Here is a 23872-nt window from a genome sequence, read left to right on the forward strand (position 1 = left end):
CGGTTGCCACGGAACTGAAATAGGTGAGCTTTCCAGATGCGAGGCTGGGCAATACGGGAGAACGCGTCACAACAGTATGTTCCCCAAGGGCCGTAAAGAATATGAGATCATAGACAACGCTAACGCGGTACATTCCGTTCCATCTAGTGTGCTCCCTTTGTTGGCCTTATTTGGAAGGTTTTGTTCTTCGATCGCTTTGCAGATGCCGGTTGACCTAAAGGATATCGCATACAGCACCGTAAGGGTCTTGAATGGAGAGCATGGAGGACTACAAGAGAGTCAAGCGGAAGCGGCATCAAGTACATGATCCATCTGGCGCCTTAAAGGGTTCTGCCCGCCTTCCGTACTCTGGGCGCACAAGGCCATTACTGTGACATCCTTGCTTTGCGATGAACTATTTGCACATTCTCGTTGCCTGTCGTGATGGGATAGCGGTTCCAGAGTGGGTATACAGACTAGCGGCGCTCGATGTACGAAGGTTCAACGGGGAAGGGGCGATGCAACAACGCAAGACTTGCGATATCTGCAGTGTGTATATATCAGCGAGACGAGTCCCAGGAAAAGAGATGGGGTGCGCACGTTATGATGTTTGTGTCTTTCGCCCGACGAACATCTCCTTCACGGTAATGTCTGCGCCGGCTATCGGTCCCTGGGCACTGGCTGGCCGCGCTAATCTCCTCAGCCGTGCCATCTCGTCGTCCGCTATCCGGTCTCCGCTACGCAATCGTTGTACAATGCCTTCCAACACGGAGGTGCGCGCGTCAAGGGAGAGCTCCTCCTCCTCCCACTGCTTCTTCAAGCGGATGCGGTGGATGGAGAGAGAGACTATGGCAGTCGCGGAGAACAACTCGACTGAGTATCGTCGGAAGGACATTGGACGAGTGTCGTACACGGCGTGGAAGGCGGTGGTGGCCAGGGTGGTGGCAGGCAAATGCAGAGTCGGCGTCTTCACTGCGTCCTGCTCACGGTCCGCGTCGCCGACGTTCACGATCACATGGAATCTGGTTCCAGCTTCCCCGGCCTCCTTGATCCCGGTCACCGGAATGTGGGGAACTGGGAAGGGATTTCGCTCTTCTCTCTACCCGCCATGGCGAACGACGAGAAGCCCACGAAGATTGGCGGTGAGGTCGGCGAGGTTCGGGCCAACATCGACGCCAACAAGCTCAACGAGTACATTGCCCGTCATGTGAAGGCGATCCAGGCGCCAGTAAGCATCAAGCAGTTCAAGGTGAGTGCCCGTCGTCTTCCTTCACCGAGATCGTCTGAAATAAACCTTCTTCTTAGTTTGGACAGGTGAGACAGTAAACGACATGACTGACAACGTGCTGAAAGTCTTCAGTCCAATCCCACGTACTTCCTCACAGGCGCTGAGTGCGTTGGACATTCCCTCCCCCAGTCTTACATCCCCTGACAGATACAAATACAGTGGAAAGCGTGCTGTCCTCCGAAAGAAGCCCCCTGGCAAACTCCTGAGCAAGTCTGCACATCAGGTCGAGCGCGAGTACACCGTTCTGAACGCGCTGCACAAGCACAACCAGAAGCCTACCACCTCTGCCGCCCAGCGCGTTCCCATCCCTGAGCCGTACATCCTCTGCGAGGATGAGTCCGTAATTGGAACACCGTTCTACATCATGGAGTTCTTGGACGGGCGCATCTTCACGGACCCACGGATGCCGCAGGTGTCGAAGGAGGATAGGAAGGAGATGTGAGCGTCTGGGCTCATGTCGACTCACACACCCCTTCCCTTGCATGTTGCGCTCTTACACGACATCACCTTCTCCTTTGACCTGACTTCCTTCAAGCTCATACACCAGCTGACACCCCTCCAGCTGGCTCTCCGCCGTCCGTACCCTCGCCGCCCTTTCCTCCCTCGACATCACCGCCGTCGGCCTCTCCGCCTTCGGCCCGCACACCCCCTACTACCCACGCCAAATCAAGTCCCTCGCGAAGGTGTCCCTCGCCCAGGCCGCCGCTGTCGACGTCGACACCAAGGACCCCGTCGGCAAGATCCCCCACTTCGACGAGATCGTGCAGTGGTACGCGACACACCTGCCGGACGAGGGCAAGACGGGGCTGAGAATTACGCACGGGGACTACAAGCTGGACAACTTGGTGTTCCATCCGACGGAGAATCGAGTAATTGGGATTCTGGACTGGGAGTTATGCACGTTGGGGAGTCCGGTGAGTTTGCGCGTTCATTTTCTTCGGATCATGCCCTTTTACATCCTACGTCCTTCCATCGTACCCTAATTGCCCCTCGCCTTCAGCTCCCCGACTTCGCCAACCTCACCTCCCCCTGGACCGCCGACGCGTCCAAGTATATGGCCCTCCCCGAAGCCCAGCAAAACCCGCTCCTCACCAGCCTCGATGCGGACCCCGAGGGCGCGCCCATCACCATCGAGGAGATCGAGCGGGAGTACTGCCGCCTCACGGGCTTCCCGTACCCAATCCGTGAGCTCGTGTTCGCGCGGAGCTTTCATTTGTTCAAGGTGAGTGGCGATGTACAATTGCTAGACTGCTTGCGTCGACCTGTGCTCGCGAACGGCTCTTGAGCTCTCTACGGTTGGAGTTTACTGATTTCCCTGCCTTCTAGTACGCCGTCATTTCGCAAGGCATCGCCGCCCGCTTCGCGCGCCGGCAGGCCAGTTCGGAAAAGGCAGCCGCGTCGGGCGTCCTGTTCCCGGTACTGGGTAATATGGCGTGGGACCTGCTCAAGCAGGAGGCGAAGTTGTGACGGAATGCGAAGGTTGGAATGGCAAGGAATGTATCAGGATAACGGAAGTAGGATTCATAGTCTGGCTCGCAATACAGGTGTTATGTCGTCGAAGTAGCACTGTTGTACATGTTTCTATCTTGACTGCTCTTTGTCTTCGTTCCCAAGGGCCTTCCTGACGCGGCCGTGGTGGTGGTGGTGCTTTAAAGCGGCATCACCACTCCACCTTGAAGCACCTCTGCTTGTGCTGTGACCAATGGGCTCGCTGGTGCTGCTGGCCGCACTGTAGAACCCTGTCAGCTTAACCTGATCTATCGTATCGCGACGAGGGAATAGAGCTCACGTATACGGTCGACCGACACCTATAAGTTGAGTGTCAGCACCAATCACACAGACACAGACCAACACAGCGTAGTGAAAAAGTATAAAGGACATGCATGGACAGGGAGGAGGGAAGGAGATGCGTCGACACGCGCACTCACTTCGCGCATCGTAGAAGCGGGCCACCGTCGCTGCTTTCTTTGCTGCAACCCTGAGCAGCGCATGATTGAACACCTTTGAGCACGGCGCCGCGCACCATGGGGATCATCGGGGCCATTTCGCTGTATGTGTAGTCAGTACGGGTGCGAAACATCTCATGAGGACACGCGGGAGCTCAGTTCTCGAAGACGTGCTTGTGAATCTAGAGACGCACCCTTTCCCGGTCAGCACCGTCAAGCATCTCTCCGCGGTCTCCCCCGCCAACACGTTTGGGAACTTGCGCTTCCAGACGCGCAGCCGCGGGATCAACGCCTCCCTGTCCGCCTGAGGGATGGTCTCGGGAGGATTGACGAAGGTGACGTTGCCCTTCACAACATTCTCGGGACCTGTCAGTTCGTCGTTCGTGTTAGTTCTGTGTAGTTTTCAAAGCATTGGGATACTGCGCACCTGGACCCTGTACGACGAGGAGTGTGGAGAGAAACTGAAGGATCAGGGCTACGTCTCTTGCGGACATGCGATCCATGGCATCTGCGGCGGCGAGGGTACGACCAAATTGAAGCGGCAGGAAGTCCTGATTTTCGGGTTGGATAGCGAGGCGCATGAAGTACGGCCTGTGGATGTCGAAGCACGCGTGAGTAGGCAAATATCAAGAAAAATGATGTGCTTTTAAGAGAGGAGGAAAAGGGCTCGGAGACTTACATGGCTGAGATCTCATTCAAGAGGTTCGTCGCGGCGCTCATGACGTCGTCGTTGGCTTTCCACTTCTCGATGGTCTGAGGTAGGTACTTGGCAGAGAATTCGCTAGTATCAGGTTGATCGTGAGCACAGTGATAGGTGCCAGAGGGCGTTGAAGCAGGCAGGAAAGTGGATCAGTCTAGTAAGCGCCCGAACGTACTCACCAGTATCTTGCCAGCCGAAGCGGACTTGGTAGCTGCTGAAGTCCACCCAGCTAGCCGCAAGACGTGGTTGAGAAAACGTTTCATCCATTGGGTACCAACGAGGTACCTGGTGCGAAATAAGCCCTGCCCGAATATCCTCGTTCAGGTCGGGAGGCTCTTTTCCTGGAATCAAGCCCATGGTCGATGCTAAGCCCTCGGGCGTGAGGAGCCAGTCGGGATCTTGTGCCATATCCGTGTAGGAGGACATGTCCTGAGGTGTTCGCTAGTGTGGAAAGTAATATCGGAGATGAGAGTTCGTGAGAAGGAGCCCCAGGAACATGCTCGAAAACGTTCGCGTAAGGCTGGCGCGTCGGTACACGTGGTCGCGAGGCAAATCCGGCAGATGCCGCGTAACATATACAAGCACCCATAAGTTCGACTTCCAAATCTATCTTCATGTTATCAGTGTGTACAACAGTCAGTCTATCTAAAGAGGAGTCCGTAATATTTCATACCGATGCACAGTTAACGGGACAGCATTATATGGCAGCCTGCAATCTACACATTATGCCTCGCAAAGTAAGGCATCAGTTGGCATGATAAGAACCACATCTGCATAACCGTCAGGTCCTTAGTACACAGGAAAAAGCAGGAGAGCGCACGTTGTACCACCAGTAAGCCGCTTTGTCGCTGGCTTCCGAGTAATCAATGACAAGGCGAATCCCACAGGCACCTGCAAGAGAAAGGTTCACAAGCACGACCCCGGCGGGAACGTGCCATAGCCGTGTGAGTCCGACGCTCCACAAAAGGATCATGGTTAGAAGCAGCCAGCGACCGGTAGTCTGCGGCAGCATCACAGCGAGTGTCTTGCGCCCAATAGCAGCATCTCCAGCTCGGTCGCGGAAATCCTGTGCGTGGCCCTGCATGCCGATGAGCGCGACGAAGGAGTGAGTGATAAACGACGATACGCACGGTTGTGAGGAAATTGAAGAAGCATAGTGTGATGGCCAGTCGCGCTGTATCGGATAGAGGCTTTCCGTCATCTACGGATCAATGGTTAGCCTCAGTCGGATCGCACCGCAACGACGAACGCACTCATCATGAGCGTCACTCCCCAACAATAGCACGAGGTCCCAAGTGCGCCGATCGCAGACTTGAGGAACCAATTGCTGGCGAGACCGCCTTGATTATACACCGTCATCGAGGCGAGGTGGATGAGCGACGCCGTGATGCCGCCGTACCAGGCGCTCATAAGGAGAGAGAGTACCACGAAGGTATTGTATAGGCGGTTGGCGCCGTCCAGGGAGATGCGCCCCGCTACGAGAGGTCGGAAAGGCTTCGAGATCCTATCCTCCTCAAGTCCGACGATCTTCGCAGCTCGTCAATATGCCTTGGGCGCTCCGAGAACCGCGCAAAGATTACCTGGTTCTGAATCTGAGCGAGGGACTCAGCGGCCGCATTTGGTCCTAAACTTATCACTGCGTACCTCGAAAGCAACGAGATGGAGTTGTAGCCAGATAAACCCTCGAAATATGGCGAAAAGGTTCGTTGGCTGCGCGAGCGCCAGGCCAATCCCCATCTGACCGCACAGCGCCTTGTTCAGCGATGTCAAAGGAAACGGTCGACGATATACACACTATTGGGAGTACGGTCGTTGTGATGTCTGTCTTGTTGAAGAGGTGAAGTGTGTACGGCAACTTCAGCGCGGCCATGGCGATCGAGAGCGAGCTGTTGCCTCTCAAACTCGTCGTGAGCGCAGATGACATCGCGCGGGCAGGGATCCAAACGAAAGGAAGGTCGTGAAATGCTTGGATGGAGACTTACTCGTCTTTTATATATATGTCGCGGCCCTTTGTCCGGCGGCGATGGAGCTCAGGGCTGCAGACATCATGGAACCTAGATCTTGGGCGGCAATCACCTTGGAGAATTTCGCTGGCAACTGAATGAGAGAATAGGCATCTCCGGTATAGCTGCTGCGATCATTAATTCCCCCTCGCCTTGAAGTATACAAGTATTTCTCTCTAATCGCCCAAGGGCTGGCCGACTCGGATGTGGCAGATACGACTGCTCACGGAACACAGCTAGTAAGGTATTGGGTACCTCGATACCCTATGTGTTGGACTGGTAAGAAGAGAGGAGCGCTCACCGCAAGGTTCGCTCGCCTTTCGGTGCTTTCCTCGGCCCTGTCGACCTTGGCCCATCGCGTACTGAGGTATAATTTGAGCCACTCCAGGCGAAGAGGTGATCTTCGCGGGATCCCAGCAGCTAAAGTCAGGTTCCTGGCCTTGGCAGCAAGCGCAGCGCGCGGATACGCGGCACAAACGACCGCAACCTGCGGACCTGCGAACCCTTCTCCGGCAGTAAGGGCCCGCGTCAGCAGTACGCTGCGATGTATCAAGGCCTTCGCAGTCGCGATATCATCGGAGGTCGTATCGCAAAGAGACTACGAAGAGAACCTCGTCGAAGCACTGTATAATTCACGTTTGCCTTCAACATAAATGACGATATTGATTCTACTCACCAAGCAGTCCGCGGACGGGCGAAGCGATCATCTAGCTTTGATGAGCCTGCTTGGAACAATGCATCTACGATACTTACCATGATGATTTGCCTTGGCCCGCAGAATTCGCCGGCCAAATCCGTGTACGGCGGAAACAATTCTGCGCAATCGGAGCCGTGAGCAAGGCAGCACGTAGTAAGCGATTACAGGACCCACATCTCTGAAGTAAACTCTTCTGAGGCATCGGGACGAGTGAAGCGTTTGAGCATTCATAATCACGGCGCGCACGACGCGATCCGCAACACAGCCCTGAATTTCAGGGTGTGGCAAGTCGTGTGCTACACCTTATCCGCTGTACAGCAAGTTCTGAGGCGAGAAAGGTAATCTGAAGCTTGCTGTAAAAAGGATGTCAGTAACAGCTATCCGCCTGTGCAGCAGCTTCTGAGAACACGTCCTGTATTCGCGTTTATAAAAGTGAGAGATATATGCCGTTGCACTGCACGAACACGACAGCGCGCGCGTTACCATGTTGTCTGCCTCGCCAGCGGTTGACTCCTCTCTTCCTACTCGAGATCCTGTCTTCTACTGGGACACGATCGTATTGCAGGTCAGTATAATATTGCCGTACTCGTGGAGTCCTTGCTCATGTATCCGGATGCCGCTTTTCAGGTCGAGGGCACGCTGCTGCGCCTTCCAAGGGCATACCTGGAGCAGGAGTCGGTCTTCTTCCGCGACCTGTTCTCTATTCCAGACCCGCCGGAAGGCGACATTCCCCAGGACGGGATCAGCGATGAGAGGCCTTTGAAAATACCGCCGCAGGTTTCCCTCGAGGAGTTCCACGCTTTGGCAGAGATCCTGTATCCTCGGTGAGCTTTTTGTTCTTGTAGCCGGCGCCGCCCCCGTACTCACCGCAATTACAGGACACTGCACATCAACCGCAGCCCTGAGCTCACGCAAGAGCACTGGACAGGTGTGCTGAAGCTGAGCGACCTGTGGTTGATGGACAGGATCAAGACACTGGCCGTCGATGCTCTGGCCCAGCCACTGAGCGGCGATCCTGTGGAGAAGATCGCCCTCGCGCGCGCGTACAATGTCCACGACTGGTATTATCAGGGAATATGCAAACTGGTGCAACGCCAGAAGCCCTTGTCCTCCGAAGATCTGGCGCGACTAGGGCCAGCATTGACGATGAAGATCTGCGAGTTGAGGGAATGCTTGGTCTTGAAGGAGAACACGTCCCGTTACGGAGCCTGCGGAAGTTGGGAGATGAATGACAGGCGAGGATACGCCACATGCGACGCAAAGGTCAGCAAACGTGTTCGCGACGAGTGCGCCTCGCTGCTTTAATAGCTGGCCATGGTAAAGCGCCACGGTAGCATACATATTTGTTGTGAGGTGAAATCCCGAGTGTAATTCTTGCGTCGCTGTCACAGTGGCCCTTGTCTTCGCAGCAGATACATTGTCGTAGCGCCAGCCGATAGAACACGCATATGTCGATTACTAGGTTGTAGGACATCGAGGAAGTTCGAAACAAGGTCCGCGCAACAGCTGTGGGTGACGCCACAAACCAAGATCAATCACGTGGTCCAATAGCAGTGGACCCACAAGGACCGACGCCTTCGAACTAGAGAAGCGTCGGCCCTGCCTCCCGACGACCTTGCTTGCATGTGACACGCACGCTGCGGTGGCCATAGTTCCTCCTCAAGAAATATTTGCCGACGTTCAGAGCTTGATCCTGTCTTATAAGAAGGCTTCATGATACTCTACCTTCTGTTTTTTCATTTATTCGGGCTCACTCAAACTTGCTCTTCGCTTCGAGTCTTGTTACCTCAGCTTCGACCGAACTATCCGAGTGTTTGTTCTGCCCCACTGCTCATTTGTTTTCGTTGCTACTGTCGGTGTGTGGAGAGTCTATACGGAGGACTCCTCCGGGCCCTTAGCTATTGGACGTAAAGACGTGGATAGCCGTATATGGGTTTCATCTACTCTTTGTAAATACTTCCCAGAAAGGCAACCATTGTATGTACAAACACGGCCGGATGCTTCGCACCACCCTTATTTACCTATTACTACATGTACACGACAGCGAGTGTCCTACATGGTGCCGCGTGCCGAGAAATGCAACTGTTCTTCACCTCTAACCCTCATCTGCCTCCTCTTTATCGCGACACGAGGGACGAGCATGGTTCTGGGTTGAGTCGCCGTCTCGCACGTTACTGACGAGACCAGGTGGCGCGGCAACGTTAATGGGCCCAACACAACTCTACTCATCTGGGAGCCACTTAGATCTGCGCCCCGCTCGCAGGACCCCGGCGGCATCACGTGGGGCACGTGGGGCGCGCCCACAGCCACCCACATGCGCGCGGACCGGCCGACTGAGCAGTGTAGCAGGCAGCAGGTCCTGTCCCAGGACTCAGGAGAAGGGCCTGAGTTGAATACGTGCAGGTCAGAGCGTTATCGAGTGAGAGAGAGAGGAAGAGGAGGGCGGGCAAACGAAATATGGCTGCAGGGGTCTCGAGCCGATGGAAGCAGAGCGCAGAGGTCGAAGCGCTCGCCGCCTGCGTGACCGTCGCCGCGATTCCTTCGGACGCGGTGACGTCACTCGGCTACTGCCAGTCCACAGCGCCTGCTTCGCTTGATTCGTTAATCGACTTTTTACTGCATAAATTCCCTGATAGAGATCGTCACCTTGTTCGGAGACGAGAGAAACAAGGACAACCGTCATATGTTTGGACTTATTTGTGAAATAGGTTCCGCCCAAAGGCACCTGAGTAAGACCTTGCAAGCAAGGTAATGAATGGGTACGCAAGTGTTGAACGAATGGGTTTGGCAGCTCTCGCTTGTCCCAGTACGCTAAAACTAACATCAATAGTGCCGTACAATATATCTACATGTAAGCGAGTGTGCACTGTTATTCTTCCGTACCGTATTAGGCTGCATCGGTGGCCTCGGCCACCAGGACCCGACCATACAAGTAACAATATCCACATACACGAAAAGGAGAGGAGTCGAAGCGAAGGGGTCGAAGGCGGTGAGCTCTGACGGCTCAGGGGCGCGAGATGCAGGCGCGAAGAGCATAGCAGGCGCGAGGAACTTAGAACGGACCAAACTCGTGCTTCACATCCGAGGCACTGTAATCGGCGCGCGCCATCGTCATGTGGTCCTGCTCTACCCGGATGACGGTCTCTACTTCTTTGTTGACGTTCAGCACGACGTGTCCGTTGGATGAGCTGTTTTGGCCGCGGTTGCCAGACATGTTGGACAACCCGTACGAGTTGTTGATCTTGTCCCGAATGGCGCTGCGTCCGTTGAACGTCGCGAGCAAGCTGTTCATGTACACTAGAGGGTTCGGCGTTAGCGGTAGTTAAAAAGGTGGATGAAGGGAAAACGTACGCTTGCTGAGCGTGAAGTAGATGCCGATATACGTCATCTCGTGTGGCCAGATGGTGTACTGAAGAGAGGTGTCAGTAGCGCGAGATGCGGTCGAAAGCTATCGTACAGTGGTGAAGCAAGCGATCGAGCATAGACTGCAGGAAGACGTGAGCAATGACCAGATCCAAAGGTCAATAAGCACTAACCTTGTCAACAAACTGGTGTTGATGGTGTATGCCATGAGGATGTTCACGAGGGAGTCCGTACTGCAGACACGAGTGAGCGCGCATTTCTAAGGTAAACGCTCGACGCGTACCGCTTGAACCCTGTCCTGCTTTGTGACAATGACAAGGAGAGCGCCAAGGCGATCATCGCATCGACGCCGACACCAGCGCCCAGAGCGGTGTACATGAAGTACTGCACGAGCGTCAGCAACGCTTCCAAAGCCACAAGAAGCTGGTAAATGGGCGTACCGAGAACTCATCGAAGCGCGAGAATTCAGGGATTTGGAACCTGGCGATTATAGTTCAGACGAATCCTGCGGGAACCTTGACAAGTAGCCTTACACTTTAGTGGTGAAGCCTTTGCTTTGGGGTCAGTAAGGAGAGCGGGATGAAAAACGAGGCAGCGTACCAATACCCGCGGCTGTTGCGGAGGTCTAGTCAATCGCAGAACTCAGCCGAATATAAAGCAGCACTCACCAAAAGAGACCAAGGTGGTTGCCGCAATAAGGAGCGTGACGGGCAAGCCCACCATTAGTCTCCGGCGGACGACTAGATGCAAGATTAGCCTGAATCTTGGAACTGCAACGCAAAACGTACAGCTCCATACGCGGTAGCCGTAGACGCTGAGGAGGATGGATCAACAAGGGATCACTGGCTCGAAGCGACCCATGCTTACCTCCGGATGATGAAGTTGCTGATCGACTACTCGCTACGTCAGTCATGACACGCAGAAATATTGGCCGACATACGCTGATGAGGATCTGGGCAGTTATGCTCCTGTACGACGGTCAGCGACGAGCCAACCCTGCACGGCCGGACACGCACCAGTTAGCTGTCGCCAGCGCCACCGGGTTGGCGTAGTTGTCGATGAGATAGTGGTAGCCAGCATCGCATACGAACGCCAGGTGTATTGTGTCCAGAATCCTAGCAAGTCGGTGAGCCACGTCCAGTATTACGCGCCACGGATCGCTCGTACCATAGACCGCCGACCTAGACGTGGAGTTGTTAGGTCTGGGTAATTGCGGAGGGTTGCTTGGTGACACACCAGCACGGCATACTTCCAGCCATCCGACTGCTCTTTTGGCCGCTGGAAGTACAGGAATGCCTGGATGGAGGTAATCCCATAGAAGCTGGGCACAATGAGCAGCCAAGCCGGTACGAATGAGCATCTCAACATACATGGCGGCGAATATAATCCCCAAATACGTCGCTCCTGGGCGCCAAGTCAGCCCACCGAGCGTACCTGGTCCCGCTCGGCGTCCGCCACTCACCGATCTTGCTGTCCAGGTTCCCAAGTGCCGCTGCGGCAGGAGAGGCCATCTTGTCTAGCGGATAATGGGATGGGGGGTGCGCTCGCGAGGGCGGGAGGGAAAGAGCGTCGTCGCGGGGCGAGGACCGCAGTTATCTGCCGATCGGCTCACGTGCGCGCATATGTACCCACTGAATGTCATTTTGAGGAGAGACGCGCGCGCCCCCGTCCCCGTGGGACCTGGCAGATCGCACCCGCGTGGCGCGGATGGGCTGAATGGAAGAAGACGATGGCGGTTGTCGTGTGGGAGACTCCGAAGAGGGCCCCTGTTAGCATCACCCCCAGTCCGCGCGCGATGGGCCGGCAAAGTCGCCGACGAGCGCTGGTCTAGTTGCGCACCCTGCTGGCGAGGTCGAGAGCCGCGGCGCGCCGTTCGTGGCGCGGCCCGAGCCGCGGATGGCGATTGAGAACTGCCGCAAAATTGCAAACCCGGGGAACAGACTCGCAGACTCGAGAACAAGCTCGAGACCGCCGGGAGCCGGACGGCAGTGCGGATACTGAATTGAAGACAAGAGGATCAACAACAAGGACTGCCTTTTCGAGAGTAGCCTCGGGGCCCGCGGCTGCGATTTCCCGCCTTCGCGCAGGATAAGACGAAGGTCTTCCAGAATTCCGTGTCGAAGCTGGTTGACGCGCCCACAGCGGAAATACGACCTTGTCAGCTCTGCAGTCACCGGTAAACGAGGATAGCCGGAGGGCTCGCGCTATTCGGAGCGCTCCGTCGTGTCGTCCGCCACCGGAAGAAATGTTCGTTTCCTAGCCAGGAGTCGCTAAGGAGGCGGTATCTCTCGTCCTCGTAAGCTGGTAGCTGCTGGTAGCCGGCGATCTTCACGCTGGGTGGTGTTAATTGAGGTCACAGGCCGCCAGCGTCGCATAGAAACCGATTGCAGGCGGAATAATAAAAGGGTGCCCTGGTGCACATGGGTCAGGACGGACGTATTTTTATCCCGATCAGGAAGGTGACATTTGGGGCGAGCACATCTCCCACGACCACGGCTCCCGCAAGAGTTCAACTTCGGTGAATTCAGCAAATCTTCGAGTGTTTCTCGGTACAATACACCCTTGTCTCCTCGACATACATACGGAAGAATACAAGAAAGAAAGCTATGGTACAACAACTGAATGCAAGATTGCGTCCACTCGCCGCGGTTCGTGATGAACACGGAGATTAGCAGGCAGGAAGAGGGTCTCGGCGGCGTCAGAAGACTTTATGTCGTGTGGCGCGCCCACAGCGGAAGCATCCTAGTCTCCCGCGGCCAGCAGCTTGCCTTGCGGAGCGTCGGCCCCGCGAGATAACATCCCAGAGCTCTCGAGCGGCGCGCGGGGGTCAGGATGTGAACCATGCAGATGATGTGAGAACATGTCCGCCCTCTCACACCACCAACGCCACCCTCCCATTCGACGATACCACGGTTACCTCGCTCCCCGTCCTCTTCCTCCGATCGCCCCACGTCACCGTCCCTGCGCTCTCAGAATCCAACGACCGCCCACCCTTCGCGTGATCCACCCACACCGTCCTTTCCCTCCCTCGTCCGGTCGGGTCCTCCGCACCGGACTCGTCCACAACGGCACGCGAGTTCGACGTGTGCAGCATGAAGTCGCCCTCAAACGCGGGGTTCACCGAGACCTGCGCGGCCCCATTGGACGTGACTGCGTGCGCGGAGAGGAGAGCGTCGAGGGGTGAGGTGGGGAAGAAGAGATTGACATATTTGTTGGTAGTGGTGGCGACGACGCTGTAATGCGGCTCCTTCGAGGACGAGGGGTTCAAGAGGTGACTCCTAGCGGTGATGTAGCTGGGAAATTGGGTTAGGAAGCGGCGGACAGTGAGAGGCTGGTACGAACGCACCCATTGCTGCTGTGGAGGACCGCTGAGGTCCCCTCAGAGGACTTGTCGGCGTGCGTGAGGCCCAGTTCCACCTCGATGGGAGCGTTCGAGGTGATCAGCCCCAAGTCTTTAGTCGCATTGAATACTCCGGTTATTGGCGCATTCGAGGTGCCGACGATGAGCGTGTCCGCGACGAGAGCCTGGAAAAAGGTATCGTAAGTAAGAGTGCCTTGGAAATTGGGGGGTGGTTGTTCGTATGGGAAGCAGGGGGATGGGAATCGCAAGCGGCTCATTACTCACCTCCGCGTGAACAGGCCCTAGTGTGCTATTCAGCGCTACATGCTGGAAGCGCACATCTTTGCCCAGGTCCGCGATGTACTGGCTGTAGTTGGGAAGGATGGTCTGAAGGCCAGCGATCCTGGAGATGTAGCCCGCGGGTAAGGATAGCTTGATGTCGATGAAGATCTCAGGGCGATTCAAGCGCGGGAAGGAGTCGGGCGTCTGTGGTCACGGCAGGTTAGCTTCTGTGAGCTGAACTGGACGAGGACAACACGCACATGGATCCCAAATCCTTGGACGCCCTTTGATGACAACTTGCATAAGTGCATCTGAGCCAAGGCGGCCGCGGATGTGTACTTCACAGTTACGATCGCGTATGCGCGCCGGTTGGACTTCGTGTGCGTGGTAACGTGAAGTCGACCGCTTTGATGCGAGCCCTGCGCGAGCAGCATGAGGGTCTCGTCGGTAAGGTCGAGGTCAAGCGAGCCGGTAGCCTCGTATGAGTAATCGGCGACATGCAGATCGGACGCGGTGTAGTCCTCGGAAGTGATGTTCAGGGTGGCATGGATGTCGGAGAAGGGTGAATAGGGGTATGTTGGGCGCTCGACTGTCTTCCACTCGATGCCGCTGCATCGTTCGAGGTCGATCCCGGGGAGAATGACATGGTCTTGCCAGGAGCCGTGCTAGGGAGGGTAAGTCTACGCTGCATACCAGAGTCCAACGACGCACGCTTCTCGATCGTAGGATGGCGATGAGGCTGTCGACCAGGATGGATAATAGGATCCAGATGAGGACTGCAGCACCAAGGGAGCGCCAGAAGCGTCGCGTAGCGCGTTTGCCATAGTCGTCAGGCTTGGTGGGGGATGGCGGGTGATCCGGCGTATAGTGTGTAGGCAGCTGCTCGGAGGAAGTATGGAGGGCATGCTGCCAGGAGGGCGGGGGAGTCCATGGTGCGCTCGATCCCGAGGAATACGGCGCGCTCGATCGCGTCGAATATGGTGCGCTCGATCCTGAGGACCACGGCGGACGGGGTCCGGAGGAGAGCATGCGATCGCTCATGCTGCCATAGTACGAGGGGGGAGGAAGGCTATCTGACTCATCGTCGCTGATGCTCGACTGTCCCTGGCTCGTCGTGGGCGTCTTCAGAGGCGACGTCGGCCCGTCTTCAGTGATGATCATCGTGGAGAGGAGAAAGAGGGCACTTCAGCCGAGATGCGTCGAGGACGAGGAGACGAGAGCACCGTCAGGGGGGATCGAGCGCTCGTCGATTTGTCTGCCCTATAAACCACCCATACCGCCGCATCACACAATGATCATGACTGCGGGTGACTGCGCGCATACGTCCCTGATCCTCCTGAGCCATTCATTCGCGTCAGATAACGGGGCAGGAGGGCAGCTGATCCTGCCAGATGGCGCGCAGAAACACTGGTATTGCATGGGGCAGCGTGCTCGCCGGGGGCGTCACCGGCGTCCGCAGCAGCGAGGGCGTATGATGGCTCTCTCGTTCAGGACGGCGAAGACATGCTTTTCATCTCGGGTCCCGAGTCGAGGCCTGGCTGTGGTCGGAAGTTCGAATCCGCGCTGCCTATCAGTGTCATTCCACGTTCTGGTCTATCTCTCCACTGAGAGCGAGCTTGAAGCTTTTAAAGAAGGGGGTATAGACAAGCGGAGGAGTTCAGATGTATTCAGAGGTGCTTGCGACAGTGTCAGCCAGGAAAGTCGAACCGTGGAAATAAATGTCGGCGTCTGCCGAAGTATCGGCATTTGCCATTTCCCTCCAGCGGTCACAATTCCGGCGCTTAACTTTGGCTTGCAGTCTCACCTTCATTCACAGAAGTGCTGGTCCCGCCTCCCTCATATTGTCCTCTTTTCGTAATTTGACCTTTGTCTCCTGTGGTATATGAATCCCGAAGTCAAACACATCCCTTTCCCTTGATTGATCGAGTTGCCATGGATGGCTCCTCCCCTCGCCCGCTTTCCAGAGGCAGAGAGGGTCCTTGCGTCGCTTTACACGACTCGGGCGACGACGCGGACTACCAAAGGCTAGACGTATGCCGAAGGGAGCTTGCGCAGTGGAAGGCCAGAGCTCTTGAAGCGGAAGCACGACTTGCAGCTGTTGCTGCGGTATTCGGCCATACCTCGAATGCAGGACTAGCCTCACCCACGACTGTTTGCTTGAAGGACGACCAGCCAATGCCCAGGCTCTTGGAGATCAAGGGACCTGCTGAACGACGTCACGATGAACGCAAACATGCGAAGCCGGGCCCGTTGAGTCGAACGAAGCGGTACGTTCGCCTCATCCTTCGTCCCTGCCGCTCTAACTGCCGATCTGTAGACCAGCAGCAAACCCACTTCCAACCTCCTCATCTAGTACGACAACAGCACGTTCTGCGTCGACTGCGAGCGAGCCGCGTCCAGCACTGTCGATCCCGCACAAGGAATCTGCTCCCGCAAATGCCAACACGACTACCACTCCGTCTACTCCTACTATCCCCGCACCTACTACGGTGACCTCCTCCGCAGTTCTAGCAACCTCCGCACCCGCAGCCTCTGCCCTCGCCACCTCCCGCCGCTCTACCCGCCTCAACGGCCGAAAGGTCAAAGTCGAGGACTTCTCCGATGACGATGAGGACAGCGCGGTCGTCCGTCGCAAGCGCCCGCGCCTCGTCATGGATTGCGTGCTGGTGTCAGAAGCGGGGAAGTCGCGGGAGAGCACGGCGCAGTCGTCGACTCCAAGCGCGTCCGCTTTGCGAAAGAAGCACGTGAAGGTTGAATCGCCTCGGAAGGCGCGCGTGGCTGACGTTCCTTATGCTATTGGAAGAGCGGCCTCCAAAGGAGCTGACGAGGCGTCTACTTCTGCTTCTACATCTCGCCCACTTCCGACGTCCGCGCCACGCCGGCCTAGGAACTCTGGCCAAAGCCTCGTCCCTGATGCAAAGGCTCTCAATGCACATCCAAAGTCGGCGACCCTGCTTTCCGGATACGATAGGGAGCCCAAGAAACTGAAGCTGCGAGTTCCTGCCCGGTCGAAGTCCGTCTTGGCGGGCCCGGCGGATGGACCACATGCGGCGAGCGCCGCCGAAACAAGGAACGTCCTGCAGTCGAACGGTGTCGAGGGCTCAAGGAACAATGTAGATGCAAAGGCAGTCATGGAATCGAAGGAAGCTGTCGAATCTCAAACTGCTGCGGTTCCGCCTGCACGAGCAAAGTCGATGTTTCCTGACATCAGCGCCGTGAAGCCTACGCCTTCTGCGCTGGCCAGCCAGCTTCGTCATACCCGCGTCCCGTCGACCCCGAGGCCCACTACACAGCCAGCTACCTCTCGCACTATAGTCGGGGACACGCTCAGCACGCAGCCTCAGCCGCCCGCTGCTTCTACCTCGAAGCTCGACGCGCCAGCTCAGGTTCTCAACGTTCATGTCCCGCTTCCCAACCTCATCTCCGCCTCGCCCTCGCACCTTGTACCTGAATCCTATGCAAAGGTCCCCTCCGTCTCCCGCCGCTTCCTCCTCCACCTCTACGGCTGCAACGAGAACTCGCTCCTCGCCTTCCTCCACCCCAAGCCCTACACCAACTCCCGGCTGCACACGCAGAGCTCCAAATCTACCTATGGTCCCAGCTACACCGCCCAACCCTCTCGCCTCCCCGTCGCCTTCGCCAACCTCAATATGAATCCGCACCTCCCTGATCGTCCGGGTCGTACGGGAGTTCTCCTCACGCGGCGAGAGGACGTGCTTTTTGGGGCGCCGACAGCTCTGTTCGTGTGTCGAGGGGTAAACGAGTGGCAGTACGTAGGCGACTACGTGTCGAAGCGGGTTCGGCCGGTGACGAGAGAGGAGTTCTGCGCAATGGGGTACGAAGTTCAGCGTACATGGGCTCGAAGTATCTGCTCGAAGAAGAAGCCGCAGTGCTGGGGGGACATGCGCGCGGTCGTGCTCGGTGGGAACGCGCAGCCTCGTAAAGACAAGTTTGCGGAGGACGAGATGCTCATGGCTTTGAGGGAGGGTAAGACGGTAAGTCGCCTCGCAATCGAACGAGCGTATGTTCACTGATAGTTCATCTTCAGCACCTTGACGTCCTCCTCTTCGAGTGCAAGCGTTACACGCACGACATTGCGCAGGATATCCAGAATTGGTGGGACCGACGGGAAGAGCTACAGATGCTTTATACGCAAGGGTCAGGAGGGCAACCGCGTCCCGTCAAGCTGACGAAGAGCACCGCGAAGCCCAAGGTCGCATCGCACTTCGTACCCAGCACGCCCGGCGAGTCACCTAGCCCCTTCAATGAGCCACACAAGCCTAGGAGTCCGTCGAAGAGGGCGCGCAAGCGCATCTCGATGGCCGGCTTGGACGCCGACGACGAGGATGACGATGAGGACTACTGTCCCGACGATTGATCATGCTGCATTGAGCGCGGCGATTTCTTGGATTTCTTGCGATGTTCTGTACAGCACGTCGGTTTTCTTGGTGTATACCTGATCTATAATCTTCGCGCGTTTTCTGACAACATGCCCCTGGCGGCAAACGCCGGTAATTGTGCCACGCCGAGCTTCATACTGCGAAGCCGCACTTTCCGAGCTCGTGCATGCTCGAGAAATACTCAGTGTAAGTGACGCCAATTCAGCAAGCTGAAGGAACACCCTGTGAATGTTCTCACCGGAGAGTTTCGAAGACATCTCCCGTCGCAATGATCACCCTTGGGCGCTCAATGCGAACGTTTCAGCGATGGTGGCCACCGTTAGTACTAGGACTCTAGGTAAGCTGTCGACGATGTGTCGGGCTAGAGCGCCACTGACCCTTCTTGTAGGTACTTGAACTATGACTGCCTATCACTGTTCCCTGAAGACCTGACCGACTGTCGGTCTGAAGGGGCGTCCACCTCTATGGACTGTCCATTTGGGCGCTCGGAGCGCTGATTAGCGTTACGCGCTCTTGATCCAGTTCATCCCTCGCGATGGAAGCCTCGTTCTCCGTGTATCCGCGCTATAGCCTTCGACGGGGGTGCCTGTCGCAAGGATCGCACATAGTGCTTCTGCGGATGAGGACACGGCGAGTATATAACCATTCCGACATCCTCGAAGACACCAAACGCCGCGATGCCCTCGAAGTACACGATGCTTAACGCGTCGAGGGGACCGCACTACCTCGAGCGTCGCGACGTTTACCATCCCCTGGCCGCGCTGGATGTCGCCGACATGCAGGGGCTGATCATGCAAATAGGCGTGGACTTCGCCCTGTACGGTACGCCAATTTCGATGCTTGGCTGATGGTTTCTTCAGACTGACTCGTATTTACAGGAATGCAGAGCGCGCTCTCCATCGCAGCCGTCGCTGTTCTGGCGTGAGTGGGCGAGTCCAGATCGTGGCACGCATGTTGCTGATTCGCCTGTAGACGCCGCGAAGGCCCATCTCGCTTCATGATGGGCGTAATCCTTGTGCTTCTGGTATCCTCTTTGCTTGGGGTCATCAGCAATGCGCTCTTCTACCTGGTCCAGTTACCATGGGAACTTGGCACGTCAGTTCATGACGTGATGAGGCTGCTCGTCCGCCTCGACATAATGGGAACCGTCGCAAACAACTTCAACGTATGTGCAGTATTCCGTGCTTGCTTCGTACTGCTCAATGTCGATCAGTACCTAGTGAGCGACGCAGTTGTCGTCTGGCGAGCGTATATCCTGTGGTCGGACAGTCTTGTGGCGAAAGGAATTCTGCTCTCTTTCCTGACTGGAACGTTGGGTAAGTAACCATTTCCGTGTTCGTGACTTCAGCTGACGTGGTCCAGGTAGCACGCTCGCGCAGCTCGTATACCTCTACATGCCCTCATCTCCGCTCGTGGACTATCATATAGCAATACAATCAGATGTCAAGCTGGCGTTTCTCCTCGCCACCAACGTCGTTGCGACGGTACTGATCGGCATCAAATTCTGGTACTTCCCATCACCAGGATGTAGCTCCATCCGGGTCTGATGGCAATGCGCCTACAGGTACTACCGCCGCGACATCAAGGGCGCTCTTGGTCTATTCACGCGAAAGAGTCAAGTCGAGAAAGTGCTTGTCCTACTCCTGGAATCTGGTATCACGTACTGTGCCATTTGGGTAAGCCTTGCCCGCGCTTTCAAGTTCACCCGGAGGCTCACTGCCTATGCCTTGCTATCAGATAGCCTACACGATCATTTGGACTGACGCGGAGAGACTGAACATCTCGTACTACACCAGCGACACCTTTGGCTCCGCTATTCACAACATCGCTGTAGGTTTCTCTGCGCCACCAGTAATCATCGTCTCACGATGTTTTCTTTCGTAGGGGATTTACCCGACGTTCGTTGTCCTCGTCGCCATGCAGAGTAACACGACACAAGAGCTTCTTGGCACGCAAGTATCGCAAGCAATGCGCTTTGCGGATCTGCCCATGATGAGCATCGCAAGCGAACCAGAATCACAAGAAGCAAGTGCGATGCGCGACCCTTCGCTTCACCTCGAGCAGACGAACGACCAGTCGAGCTATACATCCACCGAGGACAGCAGACCAGATACAGCGGAAAACTCTGATCACGGTGCATTAGGGGATGCTCGAAAGTCGAACGAAAAAGACAACGGGATAGCGCTAGTAAGTGGGGGGCCCTAGACAGTGAGGAGGCACATGTACTTATTTATATTCGTTGCATGATCTTGAGACACATACACATACGAGGAGCCTCTGATATGGGAAAAGGAAGGAAGCGAGCCGGCCCTGGGATTGGGTCATTTCCGGCGCTGGTCTTTTACTTGTGGGCGCGCGCTTGTCTACCTACCCCGGCAAAAGCCGGTCACACGCTGTCATGCTCTGACGCGCCGCCACCTCTTTCGACCGCCTCCTTCATCTCAATGTCCGTTCTCTTGACATCAGAAGGACTTGCAGGTGTTGATAAGTATACGCGCTTAGGTTCTAGTGTTGCGGCAGATTCTTGGAGTGTCGTTTGTCTTCCCCTTCTGGGCTGACTTCAACGCCGTTTGCACATGACACCTAGCCGCTTTCAAGTGCGTTCGAAAGCCTAGTATGCCGATGTTGCCAGCAGACCTCGTACGTGTGGCTGCTTCCACCTGTATTTACCTCTCGCATCCGCTTTTCCAGAATCTTTGGAAGGAGGGCGGCGGTGCGCCTCATGGGCGGTAAGGTGGAAGTTCCTTATAAGCCCTCTGAATCGTGCAGCGCTTGAAGCTCGAGCTTGACTTGCGCAGAAATGGGTCCTGCAATGTCCGCGATGAATTTCTCACCCACTGCAGATGAGTTTGCGGGCCCGCGTTCGCTGGCCATAGTCATCGGGCTGGAGTCCGGGCATGCTCTCGTGCCTCCGGAGATGACAGACGAGCATCGCAAGACAATCATCACCAGCCAGGTGAGAGAAGATAGTTGTACCATGTCCTCCAGCCCGAGCCGAACTCATATGCTTTCTCCCAGCTGCGAGTGATTGATACCCTGTCCGTGATGGCGCAGACAATCCTGCAATGGTAGGACTGAGTTCGATATTGGTATCTAATCCAGGCTGACAGCATTCTCAGTAAATTCGCAGCGGAATATGTCCCGCGCGCAGTGCAGAAATGGCGCGACAGCGCGGGGGTGCTGTGTCCTGCCGTTATGGTTCTCAACGAGATCAAATGGAGGTATGTTCAGCTACACGTCGTACCATGCCATCGCTCAGACGCGCTTCAGCCCTACCTTCGTGCGCTTCCTATTCCTAGAGAAGAACCACGACCTTTTGGCCATGCAGCTCCGCCGCACGCTGGAGGCCGTCGACGAGATCGACAAGATGGACGAAGAGGACCATGCGAGAGTCATGAACTTTCTTGCTACCCTCATCCTCATTCACGACCGCAAGGGCATATCTAACGCCGATGCTAATGCGCTTGGTCCAAAACTCTTCCACTGGTCGATGACCAGATACTCGCCCGACATCGAGAAGAACCCTGCAGAGCGTTGCCTCGTTCTGCTGACGAAGCCGGCGTGAGTGCGCTGTTGCGTGTCACAAAGCGTACAACTCACCTTTCTCTTTGTATCGTAGCGCCATGGCGATCTCCTACATTCCCGAGATGCGAAAAACCTTTATGGAGGGAATCGAGACTTGCACTGGGTCCACATGCCGCAAGACCGAAGCGGTTGGCGGCGGACCTTTACTATGCTGCCCAAAGTATGTCCTTGTTCGTTACGGAAGGAGCTTACTGAAGATATTAGCAGATGCAAGTCGGCCATGTATGTGAGTCGACTTTCCCTTCCTTCCTCTTTCAATACCGATACTGACATGTGATGCAGTGCAGCAGCGAACACATGCAGGCGCATGCATCGTCGCACAAATATTTCTGCTTCGACGTCGACTATCTGTAGACGATGCTTTTACTTAGCCAGCTCCATCTCACTCACTGTGTACATGTGTACAGATCAATATCTTCTTTGACGTTACCGGGGAGTCCGTCGCATGCATTCAATCAGATATTCCGCCGGATTACCACCTCGGAGCAAAAGGAAATTCGCTTGTCGCGAGCAAGGATATCAATCTCAGCGCCCGACTCGAGTCTGCCAAGTACTGCGTGCCGAAGTAAGGTATACATTGGAGGAGCAGCTGCGCTTCTGCTAGTTCCCAGTTCGACGAAGTCCGGATTTATGACCAACGCGGTCATGCATTGTAGTTCAAGTTCCAAGCAGCAACCCTAATCTTGGCCTGGAATTCGTGTTCGGAAAGACCAATACTGATGGTAGAGATGTAAGAGTAATGTACAAGCCGGCGAGACGAGTAAAGAGAAATCGAGGTAAAAATATATTCGACTACAAGTGGGTAGACGGCACCTTTAACTATGAATGAGGAAGAACGTGATCCTGCAGAAATGGTGCAGCACGCGGAGCAGATAGTCTCCCATTGTACGGAGCAAGCAGATAAGTGAAAGATAAATGATACAAGCTTAACTTTTGTTAGATAGCGTACAAGTCACAGACGAGGTGACTTGGGCACGCTGGATCCAGCGCGGCGAGGGATCTTCGACGGTGAAGTCGGGGTGGTGGGCGAGCGCTGGGTAAGAGGCCTCATGGTCTGCAGAGATGCCCGGAACTTCCTTGGGATGGTTGGCGACTCCGGCGGCGTCATGGGCGCCTGAAGAAAGCGGTTGTTAGCCCGCGTAGTAGTAGGCGATGCGGGCGGAGTGATAGGGCCGGTCTTGATATCGGCTGGCCGATGGGGACGCTTAATGCCAGGGCGAGGTGTCGATTGTACGAGGTTGGCGACCGGCAGAGCTTCCGCCTCCGAGCCAGGCGACGAGGGCGGCGTGGGGAGATGAGTAGTGGTGAAGGGCCGAAGGGCCGCAAGGGCGGGGTTCTTCGCGTAGAAGGCGCGAATTTTGTCGTCCTCGGCGGCCTGCTTTGCGCGCGCCCCATCGACGATCTCGTCGGGGGTGGGCGTGCGGTACGAAGCGCTTGTGGGAGTTGAGACTCGGGAGGTGGAGGGCGAGCGAGGGGTGGCGGGGCCCTCGTAGTAAGCGGTAGTGGGTGTCTGGACATCTGCCGTGGAGAGGACGCTGCTGGCTTCGTCCAACATGCCACTCACGGTCACCGCACGCGGCCGCTTGGGAGGGCGCGAGCGAGCGAGGCGCAGGTGGTTAGGCATGTGAAGGATGCAGGGCTCGGCAGTGCCGAAGCCCACGTAAGTGTAGAGTTCTTGGGTGGGCCGCCCACGAATCGCGAAAAGGGCGGGGTTGTTATAAGCCAGCGCCGAATGATATCCCTGCGGAGACCGTCAGCCAACGTGTCTACAACGAGCAATAGACGACGCACAACTAGCATCGACGACGATGCGTGAGTGGCGTAAGCGGTGGCAACAGACATCGCTAAGATTGTGATTGAGATCGGGTGGCGGTCGCTTGAAGTTGAGCGGGGCGTCGAGGAGCTCGCTGTGGCCGAAAGGCGTGCAGCAGATGGTGGTTTGAGTGAAAAGGTGACAAGGAGCTGCAAAGCGGAGCCGGGTGGAATTTATAACACCGGTCTCACATAGCGCGCGTGACGGGCCCACTGATGTTCGTTGCCACATGCGGACGACAATGGCCATTGATTGCCATGTTTGGGTGTGATCCGGGCGCGTGTATGTTCCATTTGATGGAGCGCAGCGGGGCCAATTGCGGCGGCGTGGACAGGACTTGTAGACCCTGCGCTAGCATATATCGGGGCATCTTCCTGAGGTTTAGTAGGTCAGAGATGGCTGAGATAGCGACGCTTGGCTCATCCTGCATCGAATGTAGTCGAAGATGATCAAACCTCAGGACAAAGGCCCCCGAG

The 23872-nt window shown here is 56.1% G+C and overlaps 11 protein-coding genes across 11 annotated transcripts; 6 read left to right on the forward strand and 5 right to left on the reverse strand.

Annotated features, from left to right (window-relative positions):
• Positions 1-155: 155 nt before the first annotated feature.
• SCHCODRAFT_01190827 (uncharacterized protein) lies at positions 156-933 on the reverse strand. Its single transcript, XM_003030192.3, has 2 exons — positions 580-933; positions 156-523 (listed from the first exon to the last, which is right to left on the reverse strand). The coding sequence occupies exon 1, from the start codon at positions 872-874 to the stop codon at positions 581-583; it is 294 nt and encodes a 97-aa protein (XP_003030238.1). The 5' UTR covers positions 875-933; the 3' UTR covers positions 156-523; position 580.
• A 154-nt stretch (positions 934-1087) lies between these two features.
• SCHCODRAFT_02507997 (kinase-like protein) lies at positions 1088-2734 on the forward strand (the record flags this gene model as incomplete). Its single annotated transcript, XM_003030618.2, has 7 exons — positions 1088-1228; positions 1285-1293; positions 1340-1371; positions 1427-1705; positions 1830-2181; positions 2268-2489; positions 2594-2734. 7 exons carry the CDS (start codon positions 1088-1090, stop codon positions 2732-2734), a joined length of 1176 nt encoding a protein of 391 aa, XP_003030664.1.
• Positions 2735-2927: 193 nt separating this feature from the next.
• SCHCODRAFT_02507178 (uncharacterized protein) lies at positions 2928-5783 on the reverse strand (the record flags this gene model as incomplete). The annotated part of the gene is made up of 12 exons (XM_003030191.1): positions 2928-2996; positions 3057-3075; positions 3196-3315; positions 3408-3579; positions 3641-3804; positions 3893-3994; positions 4089-4354; positions 4734-4991; positions 5044-5114; positions 5167-5440; positions 5558-5665; positions 5709-5783. 12 exons carry the CDS (start codon positions 5781-5783, stop codon positions 2928-2930), a joined length of 1698 nt encoding a protein of 565 aa, XP_003030237.1.
• Positions 5784-7097: 1314 nt separating this feature from the next.
• SCHCODRAFT_02582827 (uncharacterized protein) lies at positions 7098-8059 on the forward strand (the record flags this gene model as incomplete). The annotated part of the gene is made up of 3 exons (XM_003030617.2): positions 7098-7178; positions 7241-7437; positions 7492-8059. 3 exons carry the CDS (start codon positions 7098-7100, stop codon positions 7916-7918), a joined length of 705 nt encoding a protein of 234 aa, XP_003030663.1. The 3' UTR covers positions 7919-8059.
• A 1606-nt stretch (positions 8060-9665) lies between these two features.
• SCHCODRAFT_0236140 (uncharacterized protein) lies at positions 9666-11487 on the reverse strand (the record flags this gene model as incomplete). Its single annotated transcript, XM_003030190.1, has 16 exons — positions 9666-9910; positions 9965-10022; positions 10071-10098; positions 10150-10209; positions 10260-10360; positions 10417-10456; positions 10577-10601; positions 10645-10716; positions 10765-10790; positions 10844-10869; positions 10917-10944; positions 10993-11091; positions 11144-11157; positions 11213-11297; positions 11347-11380; positions 11439-11487. The coding sequence occupies 16 exons, from the start codon at positions 11485-11487 to the stop codon at positions 9666-9668; spliced, it is 990 nt and encodes a 329-aa protein (XP_003030236.1).
• Positions 11488-12483: 996 nt separating this feature from the next.
• On the reverse strand, positions 12484-15172 carry SCHCODRAFT_02631069 (uncharacterized protein). Its single transcript, XM_003030189.2, has 5 exons — positions 14310-15172; positions 13859-14263; positions 13602-13802; positions 13323-13501; positions 12484-13269 (listed from the first exon to the last, which is right to left on the reverse strand). The coding sequence occupies exons 1-5, from the start codon at positions 14757-14759 to the stop codon at positions 12849-12851; spliced, it is 1656 nt and encodes a 551-aa protein (XP_003030235.1). The 5' UTR covers positions 14760-15172; the 3' UTR covers positions 12484-12848.
• Positions 15173-15374: 202 nt separating this feature from the next.
• SCHCODRAFT_02337971 (uncharacterized protein) lies at positions 15375-16170 on the forward strand. The gene has a single exon (XM_050342421.1). The coding sequence runs from the start codon at positions 15531-15533 to the stop codon at positions 16089-16091; it is 561 nt and encodes a 186-aa protein (XP_050199153.1). The 5' UTR covers positions 15375-15530; the 3' UTR covers positions 16092-16170.
• A 1258-nt stretch (positions 16171-17428) lies between these two features.
• Positions 17429-17976, forward strand: SCHCODRAFT_02508271 (uncharacterized protein; the record flags this gene model as incomplete). The annotated part of the gene is made up of 2 exons (XM_003030616.2): positions 17429-17593; positions 17647-17976. 2 exons carry the CDS (start codon positions 17429-17431, stop codon positions 17974-17976), a joined length of 495 nt encoding a protein of 164 aa, XP_003030662.1.
• A 699-nt stretch (positions 17977-18675) lies between these two features.
• SCHCODRAFT_02507062 (uncharacterized protein) lies at positions 18676-21937 on the forward strand (the record flags this gene model as incomplete). The annotated part of the gene is made up of 17 exons (XM_050343189.1): positions 18676-18820; positions 18877-18919; positions 18971-19163; positions 19212-19318; positions 19365-19505; positions 19563-19674; positions 19736-19828; positions 19883-20185; positions 20634-20638; positions 20690-20727; positions 20797-20954; positions 21017-21066; positions 21118-21219; positions 21269-21559; positions 21618-21743; positions 21791-21809; positions 21866-21937. 17 exons carry the CDS (start codon positions 18676-18678, stop codon positions 21935-21937), a joined length of 1998 nt encoding a protein of 665 aa, XP_050199154.1.
• SCHCODRAFT_01316115 (uncharacterized protein) lies at positions 21824-22399 on the forward strand. The gene has a single exon (XM_050341435.1). It carries the CDS (start codon positions 21941-21943, stop codon positions 22262-22264), a length of 324 nt encoding a protein of 107 aa, XP_050199155.1. The 5' UTR covers positions 21824-21940; the 3' UTR covers positions 22265-22399.
• A 136-nt stretch (positions 22400-22535) lies between these two features.
• On the reverse strand, positions 22536-23425 carry SCHCODRAFT_02600842 (uncharacterized protein; the record flags this gene model as incomplete). The annotated part of the gene is made up of 2 exons (XM_003030188.1): positions 22536-23324; positions 23375-23425. 2 exons carry the CDS (start codon positions 23423-23425, stop codon positions 22536-22538), a joined length of 840 nt encoding a protein of 279 aa, XP_003030234.1.
• Between the last annotated feature and the right edge of the window lie 447 nt (positions 23426-23872).

Source organism: Schizophyllum commune (assembly GCF_000143185.2).
Source record: "Schizophyllum commune H4-8 unplaced genomic scaffold SCHCOscaffold_8, whole genome shotgun sequence".
Classification (NCBI taxonomy): Eukaryota; Fungi; Basidiomycota; class Agaricomycetes; order Agaricales; family Schizophyllaceae; genus Schizophyllum; species Schizophyllum commune.

What these genes read in the sequence shown, in the direction of transcription:
- SCHCODRAFT_02337971 (XM_050342421.1), top strand. Translation starts at nt 15,531, where the DNA reads ATGGATGGCTCCTCCCCTCGCCCGCTTTCCAGAGGCAGAGAGGGTCCT.
- SCHCODRAFT_01316115 (XM_050341435.1), top strand. Translation starts at nt 21,941, where the DNA reads ATGCTTTTACTTAGCCAGCTCCATCTCACTCACTGTGTACATGTGTAC.
- SCHCODRAFT_01190827 (XM_003030192.3), bottom strand. Translation starts at nt 874, where the DNA reads ATGTCCTTCCGACGATACTCAGTCGAGTTGTTCTCCGCGACTGCCATA.
- SCHCODRAFT_02631069 (XM_003030189.2), bottom strand. Translation starts at nt 14,759, where the DNA reads ATGATCATCACTGAAGACGGGCCGACGTCGCCTCTGAAGACGCCCACG. An exon ending in CCATCCTACGATCGAGAAGC is followed by an intron (nt 14,264 to 14,309) that starts GTGCGTCGTTGG and finishes TACCCTCCCTAG; the next exon opens with CACGGCTCCTGGCAAGACCA. An exon ending in GTCCTCCACAGCAGCAATGG is followed by an intron (nt 13,270 to 13,322) that starts GTGCGTTCGTAC and finishes CCAATTTCCCAG; the next exon opens with CTACATCACCGCTAGGAGTC.